Below are 13,567 nucleotides of genomic sequence, written 5' to 3'. Positions count from 1 at the left end.
AGATCTTCAATGAGAGGATCAAGAGTAGTTTTTTCTACAAGAATTAGATGTTGTTAATGAAGAAAGTATCAATAAAGTTGTAAACTTTGAAATTGAGAAATTTGGTAGAATTGATATTCTTGTGAATAATGCTTGTATTCATATTTCATTTTTCTATTTGGGATCACTATATCAACAGTATTAATTAGGATTCAAATATTCATTTTCCTCATATCATAGACGATGTTATTTCTTTTTCTTTGAAAAATGAGAATAAGGAAGTTCGTATTTTCACAATTCAGCGAGAGGATATGCAAATTCTATGGTGGTGGAGAAAACTGTAATTAAGCTTATTTAGTTTTTTGGAAAATCGGAATCGACTTATGTAAGCTATTAAAATAATAAAAATTGGTGATCACACGAGATTCAAAGTGATACACATATCAACGCCATTCTCCATTTTTAAAATTAAGAGTAAGTTGGTAGGAATTACGAGACTATTATCTAAGCCACCTGAGTAAATTGATGCGAGGAATCTATAACGCTATGTTAATCTACTTCGAAGAGGGAACATCATAGACCTTAATGTTTTACACTCTTTTCATGATACCAACCATCGTATTGTTACTTTTCCTTTCTTCAAGGAAAGTTGTTATTCTTGGGTCGTGACTCGTGAATCTGGTGATCAATGTTTGTAGTAATAGGTGGTATTTAGGCCAAAGGTGTAATGCAAGGTCCAAATAATATCTAAAAGAATATTTAAACCTTCCATAGTTTTTTTTTTTTGAAGCATTAAACCTTCCATAGTTGATTGTCAATTTTTTTTTTAGATTTGCCATATTATTGCACAATCCCTGTAATATAGATGCAGAAACCAATTTTTACCATAACCATTTTGGTTTATTAGAACTGAACATACTTTTAGGTTGTTTTTATATTCATCTATAGGTAAAAATTGTAGATGTTATACCACAAGTGAAGATCTAACTAATTTCTTCCCGTAAGAGTTTTTAGGATCGTTAGTTAGAAATGTTTTAACTTGGCTTCTAACATCTTATGGAAGTGTTGTTTTTGAAGATTAACTGATTAATCCTCCATTTATTTTTGAAATATCGCCATGCAAGTGATCAGGTTTAAAATGCATTTAAGTTCACACTTTTTCTTTGTTTACACATGATCCATAACGAGTTCTTTCTATGTACTATATAAAAGTGTCGGTGAATTTTTCAAGTGTTTGATATAGTTATAAACAAATTTGAAATTTCACATTTGCACGATGAGATACATAAATTTTAAGATGTCGGAGAAAACTGAATTAGTATACGATAAATTCATTTGTATACTCTTAACTTGTTCTCGTTAGCAATTTATCCATGAGTTTGCTGAATTTGAAAATTTAGTCATATCGACTAAAACTCACTCGATCCAAGATTTTGTCTTTTAAGTGATGAAATCCAAGAATTTGTGTCTCTCAACGAGTGAGCCTGAATGGAACAAATACTAAAACATTTTTTACTTTTTGTATAAATTCTTTGTACTATTAAATCGATTTTGTTCTTTTTTTCATTTTCATTTGGAAGCCCTTCAAAAGAAACTTTCCATGTTGGTTCAAACTATTCTATCAACAAAGGAAACTACCACAATCGCTACCATGTGTCCGCCTAAGCATTACCTTAGCATAAACATAGTCTTCATATTCGTCTCTAAACTCCAGTCGATTAACGAGGTACTTTGCATTAGTTTGTAATAAACCAACCTTTATGTTAGCTTCCGAGAAACTAACCATCTTGTATGTACCAAAGTATATTGAGCATGACTCTAACTGCGCACCAAATACAACCAATCCATGGATCATTGTCACTGCATGCCAATATCGATCTCATGTCTATGAATCTTGCTTTATCTAGCCTATCTCTGATTGGATCATGATTCTACGACCATATATCACCAATTAAGTTTTACTCATCCATAAAAACTCATGATATCTTCAACCAATGCTTATATACTAAACACACATGTCTAGATTCATAGAGGCTTCGATATCCCGTTGAGATAATTATCTGTTAGGGTTCAAATCCATCTACACATGCTAATAATGCGAGAAACAAACTAGCTAACAAGAAACCCTTGATATCTCAGATTGCTCCATGAACCTGACTACGATCTAAGATAAGAAAAAGAGAAATAGAACCACATAGATGCAAGTCATAAACAAAAGCAACAAGATGTAAATTATTCATGGATTCAACATGGTTAAACAATATACACAATCTTTATATATTGTCTACATCCACCAAATGGCAATGACCTCTTTATTCAAATCAACTGATAATTACACATCCTAATTGACTAATCAACCTATTGACTCACCATAACGTGACCGAACACCAATAACTATCACAACCATCCTATAAGATCCAAAGTAGTGTATTCACTCATACGAGATAATGTTTACCACATTATCTACAATGAGATGTTCTCTGCACACTCTGATATAAATTATTGTGGACGTCTTCTGCTCAACACCAATAATTTCTTTAGGATTCGATAACTAAACTGATAGCCTATACCTCCTTATAAAGGATTCACAAACTTGATTCCCAAGTATTAGACTACTTGGATTAAGAAACCCTTAATAACTAGGAAACCATGGTCAATTGGGAAACCCATCATAATATGGTAATTAACTCAAACTAGGGATTTTCCCGAAATTAGGAAATCTACGTTTCCTTACGGTATCCAATGTGGGTTGCTAGGCATGCATAGAACATGTGGCACTTTTTAGGTCGGTAAAAAATAATTGGACCACATAATATTTTTCCACTACGAGGCAATATTAAGGCCACAGTAAAACTTGTGGATCACAATGCAATTTCGGAGTAATATGGAAAAAATTTGGTGACAGACATGCATAATCAACAAGCTAATGGGGTACTATATATTTCTGGAGATAATATAAAAATCCATATAAGACAGCCTTAGAAATACCTTGTTTTATATAGGTTTGGTACCCATCCTAGTAAAATATTATCCCCCATTGGTTACCATGAATATTTTGGTCTTCACAAGGAGATTCTGCGTCATCGTTTTTATTTTGGGTCACAGTCCTAGTTTATTTTGGGTCATAGTCCTAGTTAGAAATTTGGCAACCAATAACAATTCGGGTCGGTCACAAATGTGCGCATTATCCGATTAGGTAAAACGAAAACTTGGTCAAACATACACATTTCAATAAAATGTGGAAATGCGTTATTGGGTGCATTATTCTTTTTAGTTATATGAGTTCGACATTAATAACTCCCCATATATTAAATTGTAATAAAAGAATTGTTGGCATTATTTTGGATGTGTATAGTATGATTTTAGGGTTAAATGTATACATATATTATATGTACAACATAGACTACAAGGAGCATTTTGTTTAGTGGTTAAGGCAGTGTGATCTACCAAACAAGTAGTCAGGAATTCTTTTCCTTTAGTGAGCAGTTTTTTCCCAGATCTATTCTTGAACTATACTCCGCGAATTACTTATTCTGTAACTCACAAGTTATATTTTTCCAATGCGTAATATTTGAGTTGTTGTGATTTGTGACAAATATTGACATTTCATAACAATAGATTTTGAGGCACTAGAATTTTTTTGAATCACATTGGTAAATTTTGTTCAGGAGTCAGTGTCGAGAAAGATTATGGGGTGATGAGGCAGATCAAGGCTCTTTTTGGATGATATGCAGATTTGGCATTGTAATTTTGTTCAGGGTGGTAAAGTTTGGTTGGATAAATTCTGGGTCATTATCATTTTGACAATCAATCATGTTCAGAAAGTGTTAGTATTGAGTTAAGATGTAAAGTTTAAGGTTACACTGAAGATTTTGGGCCATCATGTAAAATCGGAGTCGTGCAGTACAATTTGTACATAATACAAAATTTTTTTTGTCAAGAAACAAATTCTTGGTCACTATAAAAATTTTGGTTTTGAGGAGGGTTTTGGATCAGAAGATAAACGTTGAGGATTTAAGCTACATAATAGCTAGTGTTCACAAGGAAATATTCAGATTAATGGTTGGGTCTTGGCCCTTGGGTAAGAACGCGTAATTAGGGGATATGCAAATTAATCGTGGGATATGCTAATAAGACAATTTAGGGATTTAAAATAGTAATTCGTATGTACCTCTTATCCATATATTTTTATAATTCCTAATTTACCCCTTACTCGTCATGCTTAGTAGTTAATCATGTTTAGTTAAGTTAATATATTAGTTTGATAAATCATTATCATTGAATTTGTTGATGCAATAACATTAAATCAAGATATTTATGTTCATGAAGGTTTAGATGAAGAACCAACTCAGGAAAGTAAACAAGCTGAACTTACAATAAAATGTGAAATTTGATTTATTTATTTTTTTGTTCATTAAAGTAGATATTGTTACGCCTGAAAAACTCATTGTTGTTATGGAAAAGTTTGAACACCATGCTGGCAGGTACCTAATCGGCATGGTATTCATACTTTCACCATGCCGACACACAATATCCCCAAAATTTGAAATTGTAGTCGGCATTTTATATACAAAGAGTGCTCCTTAAGTACACTATCGGCGCTGAATGTTCATTATCGAGCATGCCGGTAGCGGTGGCGGCATAGTACATTGCTTAGATTTCTATGGCGGGACATGATGCAAATTTTCCAGAAACTTGGGTTTTTTTCACTTTGCTATCGGCATTAATAGATTTCTATCGAGCATGCCGACAATTAATTTCGGCATGGTATTCATACTAAAAACAGTACCGACATAGTAAAACGGCATGGTGTTCATACTTAAACTATGTCGGTACGAAAAACTGACACCGTATTCATCATGAATACAATGCTAGTGTTAACTGAAAATGAAAATTTTCAGTTACAATTTTTGATTCTAACCTAAACTAGTTCTTTTAAAAAAATCGATGATTAGGTTCCTTTCAAGGAAGCATGTTTATATAATCGATTAATCTCCGAAGAAATCTTTAAAGGTTCGACGAAACCATCTTGAAATTGATGATGGAGAAAAAAATTCAAAAAGTGGAGAAGAGAAGTTGAAAGGGAATGTATACGAAAAATAGATTTAGGTTTTCCAATTTACAGGGGTGTATTGGATTAGGATTTAGATAGATATCTGACAATCTTAAAAACTCTTAGGTATTCAATTAGGATATGTCAGGATTCATTAAATATCCGAGGTATTCAATTAGGATATGTCAGGAATCATTAAATATCCTAGGTATTCAATTTATTTAAGATTTTTTAAGATAATTGAGGAGAAGGATATATAAGGATTGTTATGGATATTTGTAGGAACAATATGCACATTATTATCTCATTATAATCTCAACCCAAACTACAAGAGTTACATGGATTGTCGTGAACAATTTTTTTTTCTTTTTTTTATCACATCATACTATGTTTTTTCCCCCACCACCATACACCACCAACCAACACCAACACCACCATCGCCATCGACCACCAACAACCACCCACCACCACCTATGCTACTAACCACCACCACGACACACCACCAACAACAACCACCACTGTCGACCATCGTCACCGACCACCACCACCAACAAATACCGCCGCCACCAACACATATATCACACACCACCACCCATCACCTCAATTTTATTGATGGGTTTTTATTCAAAAGGGAAACACGATCTTTAATTTTTATAAATTTAATCCATTATAATCCAAAATTATATATCTATAAGAATCTATAAGATTCTTTTAAGAAACCTTATAAATCCACTTGATTCAGGTAAACTAGTATCTGTTTTTATCCATATAAATCCTGATCCAATACACCCCTCTTAGCTTTTATTTATTTGAAAGGGTAATTTAGCACTTTCTCCCCTAAAAGGAACCCCTTCGCATGACTTTAAGAATGAGAATAGTGTTTCATGTTCCCCTATTATTTTGCATATCCCTGCATGTTCTTGGGTAATGGAACAGGTTTTGGGTCACCATGCATATTTGCGAGTGAGAAAGGAAATCATGTCATCGTGAGTGATTTTGAGTATGGATTAATATTGATTCGTGAGGTAAATTTTGTGGCTAAAAAATACTTTTGGAGTCACTATACAAATTTTGAGATATAACTTTCTTTTATCAAACCACGAGGTAAATTTCGGGTCACGAGAATCATTATAGTTCTCTGAGCTACATAAAAAATTCTGTATTATCGAAAAATTACGGTTCGTAAAACATATTTTGGTCACGGATAAATTGTTTATCACCATAGCATATTTTAGTGATATTTTATGGAAATATAACAAATTTTGGGTCATGCAATAAAATTTGACTGATGGGGCATTTAAAAGCCCATGGTGTGAACTCTTTTCTTAGAGTTCATGTTATATACATGTGGATTCAGACTATTTTGAGGTCTTAGTCAGCCACCGGGAGTCCTTATATATATATAAAAGAATGATGTTGATGTGTATTCCACTATTTTGAGGTCTTAGTCAGCTTATGTTTGTAAAGACTAAGAGTAAGTGATTTCTATGTCGGATGAAGTTAAAAAAGAAAAAAAATTAAATTTTAGGTAGAATTTATGCAAATTGTAAGATGTTGGAAAAAACTAAATTATCTAATATAAATCATGGAATAAACTTCGTGTCTAAGTCGATATCTATTGGAGAACCATATCTCCACAAAAATGATATGTATTCAACAATGTGCATTGCTAAGAGTTTTAAGTTTGTGACTGCTAATGGTGGGAAGGAAGTAAGACTTCATTACAGATTTTAGGCCACAAGTTGTGTCAATATAGATTTCAAGTCATATAGGTATTGATATATTATATTTGGTAAATTCTGGTCGAAAGTAAAAGATTAAAAAAGATTGGATCATGAGGTTCTTCTTGGGTTATTAAGCATTTCTTACTTCATTCATGATCATAGCACCACATTATAAGTTTAGGGTGTAGTTTTTTCATTAAAGAGGAAAATTTTAGATCACATCGGAGATCATGGGTCTAAAGCAGATTTTAGGATTTTCCGATGAATCAACGAGAAACATAATTAAAATTTGGCATCCCAAATCGAAAATGACAAATTATGAGATGTTGGAGAAAACTGAAATTAGGTTGGTATAAATTTCTCAAGGGAACTGGAATCTATGCATTTTAAAGACGGTTAGTATTTGATATAGAACATAATTTGCATCACTCAACAGTGTAAAAAGTATCAACGCTAAAATTATAAGGCTAAGCAACTAGTAGGTCAGAATTACAAGGCTAAGCAACTAGTAGGTAAGCAACAATAAAATAAGAATCCTTTGCCCAACTTGATGTAATGTTTATTTATCTAATATTGGATCGTCTTTCTAATTGTTTAGATCTCGATTCGACTTTGTTAATATAATTAGAATTCTTTTGACGGATTTTTTTTTTTTGAATCAATAACAATGTGAGTGTCGATAACACATGCCATGATTTTCGTACCTTTATTATCTATTGATTGCTAATCTAATTCATGTGTTAGTAAGAGATTTTGCAATCCAATACTGTATCATTGAATTCTAGATTCACTGTATCAAAGTTTTGGTTGGACAAATTTGGGTTGAATTATGGATTTTTGTAATATGACATATTTTTAGCCATGAGTTATGTGCGGATAAATAGATTTTAGGCCATGATGCTATAATTTGAATAATGCAGCGAAATCTATGTCATGGCATAACTTGGTCGCGATGTAAATTTTGTGCCGAGGCACATTGTTAGTGCCTGGCTGGCTGCCACCATCCGTTGGTAAAATGTAAAAATGAATTTGATTGGCCGGTAAAATGTTTATTTTATTAAATATAATAAAGTTGATTTCTGTTGTATGCTTAGCCGTTTTAAACAAGCCACGTATTTTTGTTTTTTTGGAAGCATTTAACTAACCCACGTGAGATCATCTATCAAATAATTTGACAATACCTTATCTGTCTAAATCAATTAAACCCTAAATTAAGTTTCTGAATTTTATTTCTAATCACTCAGATTTCAATACAGACTTTTTTTTTTCTGAAGAAAATCCATAACCCCTTTTCTTTTTCTTTTTTTTTTGTTAATCAAGATTCAATGGGAGCTTCAATCAGTAGCAAAGAACAACCAGTAGTTCTAATAACCGGATGCAGTGAAGGTGGAATTGGCAATTGTTTAGCAAGAGCTTTTGCCAATCAGAATTGTATTGTGATTGCAACAAGTAGGTCTTTATCTTCCATGAGAGATCTTCAAGGGGAGGATCAAAATAAGTTTTTTCTACAAGAATTAGATGTTGTTAATGAAGAAAGCATCAATAAAGTTGTAAACTTTGCAATTGAGAAATTTGGTAGAATTGACATTCTTGTGAATAATGCTGGTATTCACTGTGTTGGTCCTCTAGTTGAAATCCCACTCTCTGCTATTGAAAATACCTTCAACACCAATGTCTATGGTATGAACTATGAACCCTCTTTTTCCTTGTTCTTTCAATTTGTGAAAATCTCATGAATTGCCCAAATCTTGATTTCAATAATATTTTCACTAGCAATTTATGAGAATAGCAAATTTCTGAATTGCAATACAACCCCTTTTTAGTTAATCAGTTTATTTCAGAGAATTATTACGATTCTTTTGATTGAAATTGGGTTTGGAAGTTTCAGTACATAAGAATACTGCAAAATCATTATGGCACTACAGTGTACGGAATTTTGGTATTATCATTCTCACATTTAGTATGTATCAACCAACTACTTTAGTACTTGCAGCAACATATGTTAGTGATGATTTAAAGAACACGTCAGAGTTATTGAAGTACTATGGCTTCTCTGCAGCATTCAACATAAATGGGGAAGAAGAATCCCACTTTTGAGTTTTGACATGGTGAATCTATTCATTTTGAGTAGTTGAGATGGTGAATCCCACTGATTGTACAGTGTTGTACTGGTTTGCCTTTTTTTATAGGTCCCATGAGGATGGTTCAAGCTGTAGTACCGCACATGATACCTAGGAGAAAAGGGAAGATAGTGAATGTTGGAAGTGTGGCTGCTTTGGCTCCGGGACCATGGGCTGGCGCTTACGCTGCCACAAAGTGTGCTATACATTCTCTTAGTGATACTTTGAGGTGTGTAATTGAATCTCTCCCTTTTCACTTTTACGTCATTTTATTTTATCCGATCTGTGATTGAGAGAAAGAGACTGAAAAAGAGCTCACATGGGATGTGCTCAATCCCGCAAACACCAAAACCACGGACGAATGCAATTGAACATCCAACACAAACATAACAATTAGTTGTACACATGGTATATTATGTCTAGAAGTATGCCTATAACTTAGTTTGACGAATAAACTCCCCAATAAGATTCTTCTTCCTCCTCAAATGCCCATTAATTATCGACCATTGTTTGCGAATCCATAATTTTTCAGTTAGAATGTTATTCCTGGTATTATTGAGTCTTATGACAGACCAACTCAGCTTCCAAGGTTTGGATCCTCACTGGCACACCAAGATTAATACCCCAAAATGAAATCCAGGAATTGCATTGTTTTAAAGTAGGTAATTGCCATCCTCTTCTTCTGAAGATGTCAATGGTCATCACCCGAATGAAGACATTCCCTTATCTCAGTCGATTTACTCAATAACTTTGTTGATGTAGCTTTTCTCTTGTTTGTCCCACAGTAGTGTCACTACCCTTGTTTCGCATTAGGTTTTGTTTTTCCTCATAAATCTCGAATAAGGTTGAACGGTATTTGCTTATCACTTTTACTGTTTGCTCTTCCACAGAATCGAACTGCGGGTGTTTGGGATCAGTGTGACAACTGTGGTTCCTGGAGCTATAAAATCAAATTTCGGAAATGCTTCCGAGACAAGTTATAACCAGCTGCCTGAATGGAAATTTTACAAAGCATTCGCTGATGCAATTCGTTCAAGAACAACTTTGTCACAGGGTCCTAAGTCGACCCCAGGAGAAGAACTTGCAAAGAAGACTGTAGCTGCTGTGCTGAAGAAGAACCCGCCAGCATGGTTTTCCTATGGTCGTCTTTCATTTGTATCAGCTATCTTATATCACTTGCCACTCTGTATTAGAGATTTCATATTAAGAATGGCAATGAAAGCTTGAAGTCCCCTGAAAACTCTCTTGCTTAATTACTTACTCTCCTGTATTTGTAAGGGTACATTATTCTTTTAGCAAAAAAAGTAAAATAAAGTTAATTTATATATATATTTTAATTTGAATAGCAGTTTGCTTGTGGATATATGTTTTGATTTTCTAAAGTATAACAGGAGTTTAAGAATACTGAGCATCATGTTCTGCAAATTAGCTCACTTTGCACAGTGAACTACAGATTACTGCTCTTATGTTGATGCAAAACTGTGTTTAACAATTATTGTCCATGGGTCACTCATAATCAAGCTAAAAATAAAGAAAAGAATCTCACTATTTGGTAAATAACAATTGGTTACAATCTGATTAGTAGTTACTCTAATCCATTTGGGAAAACTTTTGCCTCACTGAGGCTGATGTTGCCTAGTGTAGTACAACATTGCAGGAGGTTGAAGGGGCCGAAAGCTAGGAGGCACTGGGGGTTGCTGTAATAGCTGTGTTGGTTGCTGTTGTGTATACGGTGCAACTGCAAGGTTCATCATGTGTTGCTGCTGCGGTGGACCTGGCTGAGGAGGTGCTTGTTGTGGTGGCGCTTGTTGTGGTTGTAAATTGCCGTAAGAATACGTCACTCCAGTCATAATCCCACTAGGTGGTTGAAGGTATTGCTGTTGAGAAGGCTGGGTTGTCATTATGTGATAAAGAGGCTGCGACGTTGAAGCTTGGTTTTGTATTGGTGAAGGTTGATGCATTACAACTGTTTGATAGGAAGGAGTTGTGGGGGCGGTAGGCGGTTGTGCAGTGATGTAAACATTTGAGTCCATTACAGCCATGTGTTTTTCCATATTTGGCTTTGTTCCATTAGAAGTGGTTGTCGTTACTGAACCTACACCCTTCGCTTCCTGTGCGGCAAAACTTGAGAGAACAGAAGTCATTATTTGCCGTGATGAGGTTGAAGCTGTTAATTTGTCCGCAACCAAAGCTGCAATGGATGCAGCTGTTTTTGATTTTGAATTTGCATCGGCTGATGAAGATGCATCTGTTTCATTGTTGAGCCGCTTTCGCATGTTACAGGCTTCTTCTGACTGGGCCATAGCTACCTTACCATTCAACGAAATGCAAGAATTTAATGAGCCCTGGGATACATGATCCATAAGCATACATAACCAATTTTATGATCCAAACTAGAAAATGTTTTTCATAGTTAATACTGAAAAGAGGTGTGATTAGATGTAAAAGGACTGTCTGGATGACAAAACAATGGCAGTATAAGAACTGCCAGCATATGTTTGTCAAAAAATAATCAGGCCAAGAGGTACCTGTAGTTGTGTGCGCACATTCTCCAGTTCAGACTCCTGAAGTAAAAATATGAATTAGTATGGATCACAATACTCTAAATTTATTCGTTTTAAATTTTTGATCAACTTGGGTATAACTATATTGTCAACCAGGCACTTTAAGTCACGACTGATTTGACCCATCATTACCTGCTCATGTAATGCTTCTTTTAATTGAGATACCAAGGCTGCTCTAGTTGCTTCAACTGACTTTAGTTTCTCAATGCATTCTTTCAAAACGTTTTCTTCCTCCTGTAGCTCATTGGCTAAAGTTGTCCTCTGCGGATCTCCCTCTAAAAAAGAGTTGAAAGTAAGAGTAAATTTCAGCGTCACCAAATGCTATGAGTACTCAGAACAAAGCTACAATATACAGATACAGTTAAACAATATTATTCTCAAATTACCTTTTGTACAGGCAACATCAACATCTTTCTCCATTTTTCTCACATGGTGGACAGCCGACTTGCAATTGTTCATCAGCAAGTCTTCATTGGGATGGTCACTCAGCACAGAGTGAAACGCGGACACTATTTTCTCAGCAGTTCCTCCAACGGTCAGTTTCTAGTTTTCAAATATTAAAATTATATAATGAGCATATTGTTTCAAGAATGTTTCAGGTAGAAGAAACATGTACTAGGATTGGAGAAAATAAATGTGCTTACTGTTCTTATGGAGCGAGAATCTCTTTTTACAATTCTAACAGCACGGGAGCGTTTTTTGTTCAACTCTAGCGGAGGCAGGGATTCCTTTCCAAGCATTAAATCTTTAAGACTCTGACGAGATCCAAATACCCTCCTTTCTTCCCAAATTCCAACCTATTAATTAACAAAGCACTACTTTAATCAGCCAGGCAAACTCACTACATTATACATAATTATCTGCGGTCTACACATAGACTAACAAACTCTCGGGAAAGAGGGGAAGGACCGTACCAATCTGGAAACCACAGTCTTGCCATGATCATCTCCATTCTCATGAACATCCTTGAGTGCTCCAGGAAGAACCTTCCAAAACTCAGCAACAAATTCAGTTCCTTTCCGTTTGCTGTTCTGAAGTATATCATTGGCTAGATATAAGAACGAAATTTTCTGCGCCTTCTCTGAAGCATGGAATTGCTTTTCCCATGTAGCAACAACAAGTTCTGCTTTCATCCGGTGAAAGATACACCAGTGTGACAGTGCTATGACAAAGTTAAGGAAACCAACTCAAATAGCTAATGTATCACAAAATTGTAAATACCACAGAACACGAAACAAAATAATCAAACCGCAAGCACAATGCAAACCGATTAGGCGATGACACATAGTTAGTGAAGTATGTAACTATGAAAAGGATACTCTCAATACACTGTTGGGTGTTATTGAGCTTAGAGAGCTTATCAGCAAGTATTTGCTCATTGAATACACTATTCATCCCAGCTCAACAATGGTCGTCAAAAAGGTATAAATTCTTCACTTTGTTCAATCCACCACCCTAATCTATTCCTGTAATCAGCAATTATATACCTAAAAAATCATCAAAACATACCAAATTAGAAAAACCAAGAATCTCAAAACCCTAATTCTGCCCAACAAACTAATAAAAATTTGATCTTTATAGCCTTACACATCAGATTAAACAAAACCCAGATTTCCAAAACCCTAAAAATTTGATCTTTGGAATCATAAACAAGAAAAACAGCCCCCTTTATTGAAATATATACATATAGGATCTAAGCTGAGATGAGATTCGAAGTATGATATGAGGGAGGGAAAATAAAGAAAGACTGGATGAGTTATCTTTATTACCTGGATATTTTAAGAGACATTACTTTGAAGAAGAAGATAAATTTTGAAACCCTAGAAAAGGTTTTGCAAGAAGATGAAGATGGAGAAGAAGGAACATTGTAACGTAGGAAAATTTCAAGAAAACGTTATTATTGTTTTAAGCCGCGATTCACAAAAGTTTAAGAAGATTTTTTCTTTAAACGGAAAATCAAAATTCTAGCCACTGTTTATTGACTCTAGAGACAGAAAGGATTACAATGATAACAATCTCAGCCGTTCGTTTTTTGAATCGTAGATGCTACAACAAGCGGGGCCCGCTTCTGTGGTTAGCCTATAGTTTACACTTGTATTTTGTGAAAGTTACACCTTGTTTACACTT

At 34.6% G+C, this 13,567-nt stretch overlaps 2 protein-coding genes across 4 annotated transcripts; one reads left to right on the top strand and one right to left on the bottom strand.

The window, feature by feature from the left end:
* The first annotated feature begins 7,973 nt into the window (after nt 1–7,973).
* Nucleotides 7,974–10,224, top strand: LOC113286929 (short-chain dehydrogenase cctT-like). Its single transcript, XM_026535574.1, has 3 exons — nt 7,974–8,436; nt 8,946–9,105; nt 9,767–10,224. Exons 1-3 carry the CDS (start codon nt 8,082–8,084, stop codon nt 10,101–10,103), a joined length of 852 nt encoding a protein of 283 aa, XP_026391359.1. The 5' UTR covers nt 7,974–8,081; the 3' UTR covers nt 10,104–10,224.
* Nucleotides 10,225–10,292: 68 nt separating this feature from the next.
* LOC113286928 (regulation of nuclear pre-mRNA domain-containing protein 1B-like) lies at nt 10,293–13,360 on the bottom strand. 3 transcript variants are annotated; one of them, XM_026535571.1, is made up of 8 exons: nt 13,210–13,360; nt 12,760–12,927; nt 12,355–12,602; nt 12,085–12,237; nt 11,827–11,983; nt 11,573–11,715; nt 11,405–11,440; nt 10,293–11,221 (listed from the first exon to the last, which is right to left on the bottom strand). In XM_026535571.1, the coding sequence occupies exons 2-8, from the start codon at nt 12,833–12,835 to the stop codon at nt 10,493–10,495; spliced, it is 1,542 nt and encodes a 513-aa protein (XP_026391356.1). In that variant the 5' UTR covers nt 12,836–12,927; nt 13,210–13,360; the 3' UTR covers nt 10,293–10,492. The 3 variants fall into 3 exon arrangements, with proteins under 3 accessions (XP_026391356.1, XP_026391358.1, XP_026391357.1); XM_026535573.1 differs by having other exon boundaries at nt 10,293–11,185; XM_026535572.1 differs by having other exon boundaries at nt 12,760–12,906.
* Between the last annotated feature and the right edge of the window lie 207 nt (nt 13,361–13,567).

Source organism: Papaver somniferum, chromosome 6 (assembly GCF_003573695.1).
Source record: "Papaver somniferum cultivar HN1 chromosome 6, ASM357369v1, whole genome shotgun sequence".
Classification (NCBI taxonomy): domain Eukaryota; kingdom Viridiplantae; phylum Streptophyta; class Magnoliopsida; order Ranunculales; family Papaveraceae; genus Papaver; species Papaver somniferum.
This window is presented reverse-complemented; position numbering and strand designations above follow the sequence as displayed.

Coding starts and splice junctions, on each gene's coding strand:
- LOC113286928 (XM_026535571.1), bottom strand. CDS start 12,835: ATGAATAGTGTATTCAATGAGCAAATACTTGCTGATAAGCTCTCTAAG. Junction 11,984..12,084: donor ATTCTCGCTCCATAAGAACA/GTAAGCACATTT, acceptor TTTGAAAACTAG/AAACTGACCGTTGGAGGAAC. Junction 11,222..11,404: donor ATGTGCGCACACAACTACAG/GTACCTCTTGGC, acceptor CATGTATCCCAG/GGCTCATTAAATTCTTGCAT.
- LOC113286929 (XM_026535574.1), top strand. CDS start 8,082: ATGGGAGCTTCAATCAGTAGCAAAGAACAACCAGTAGTTCTAATAACC. Junction 8,437..8,945: donor CTTCAACACCAATGTCTATG/GTATGAACTATG, acceptor CTTTTTTTATAG/GTCCCATGAGGATGGTTCAA. Junction 9,106..9,766: donor TCTCTTAGTGATACTTTGAG/GTGTGTAATTGA, acceptor GCTCTTCCACAG/AATCGAACTGCGGGTGTTTG.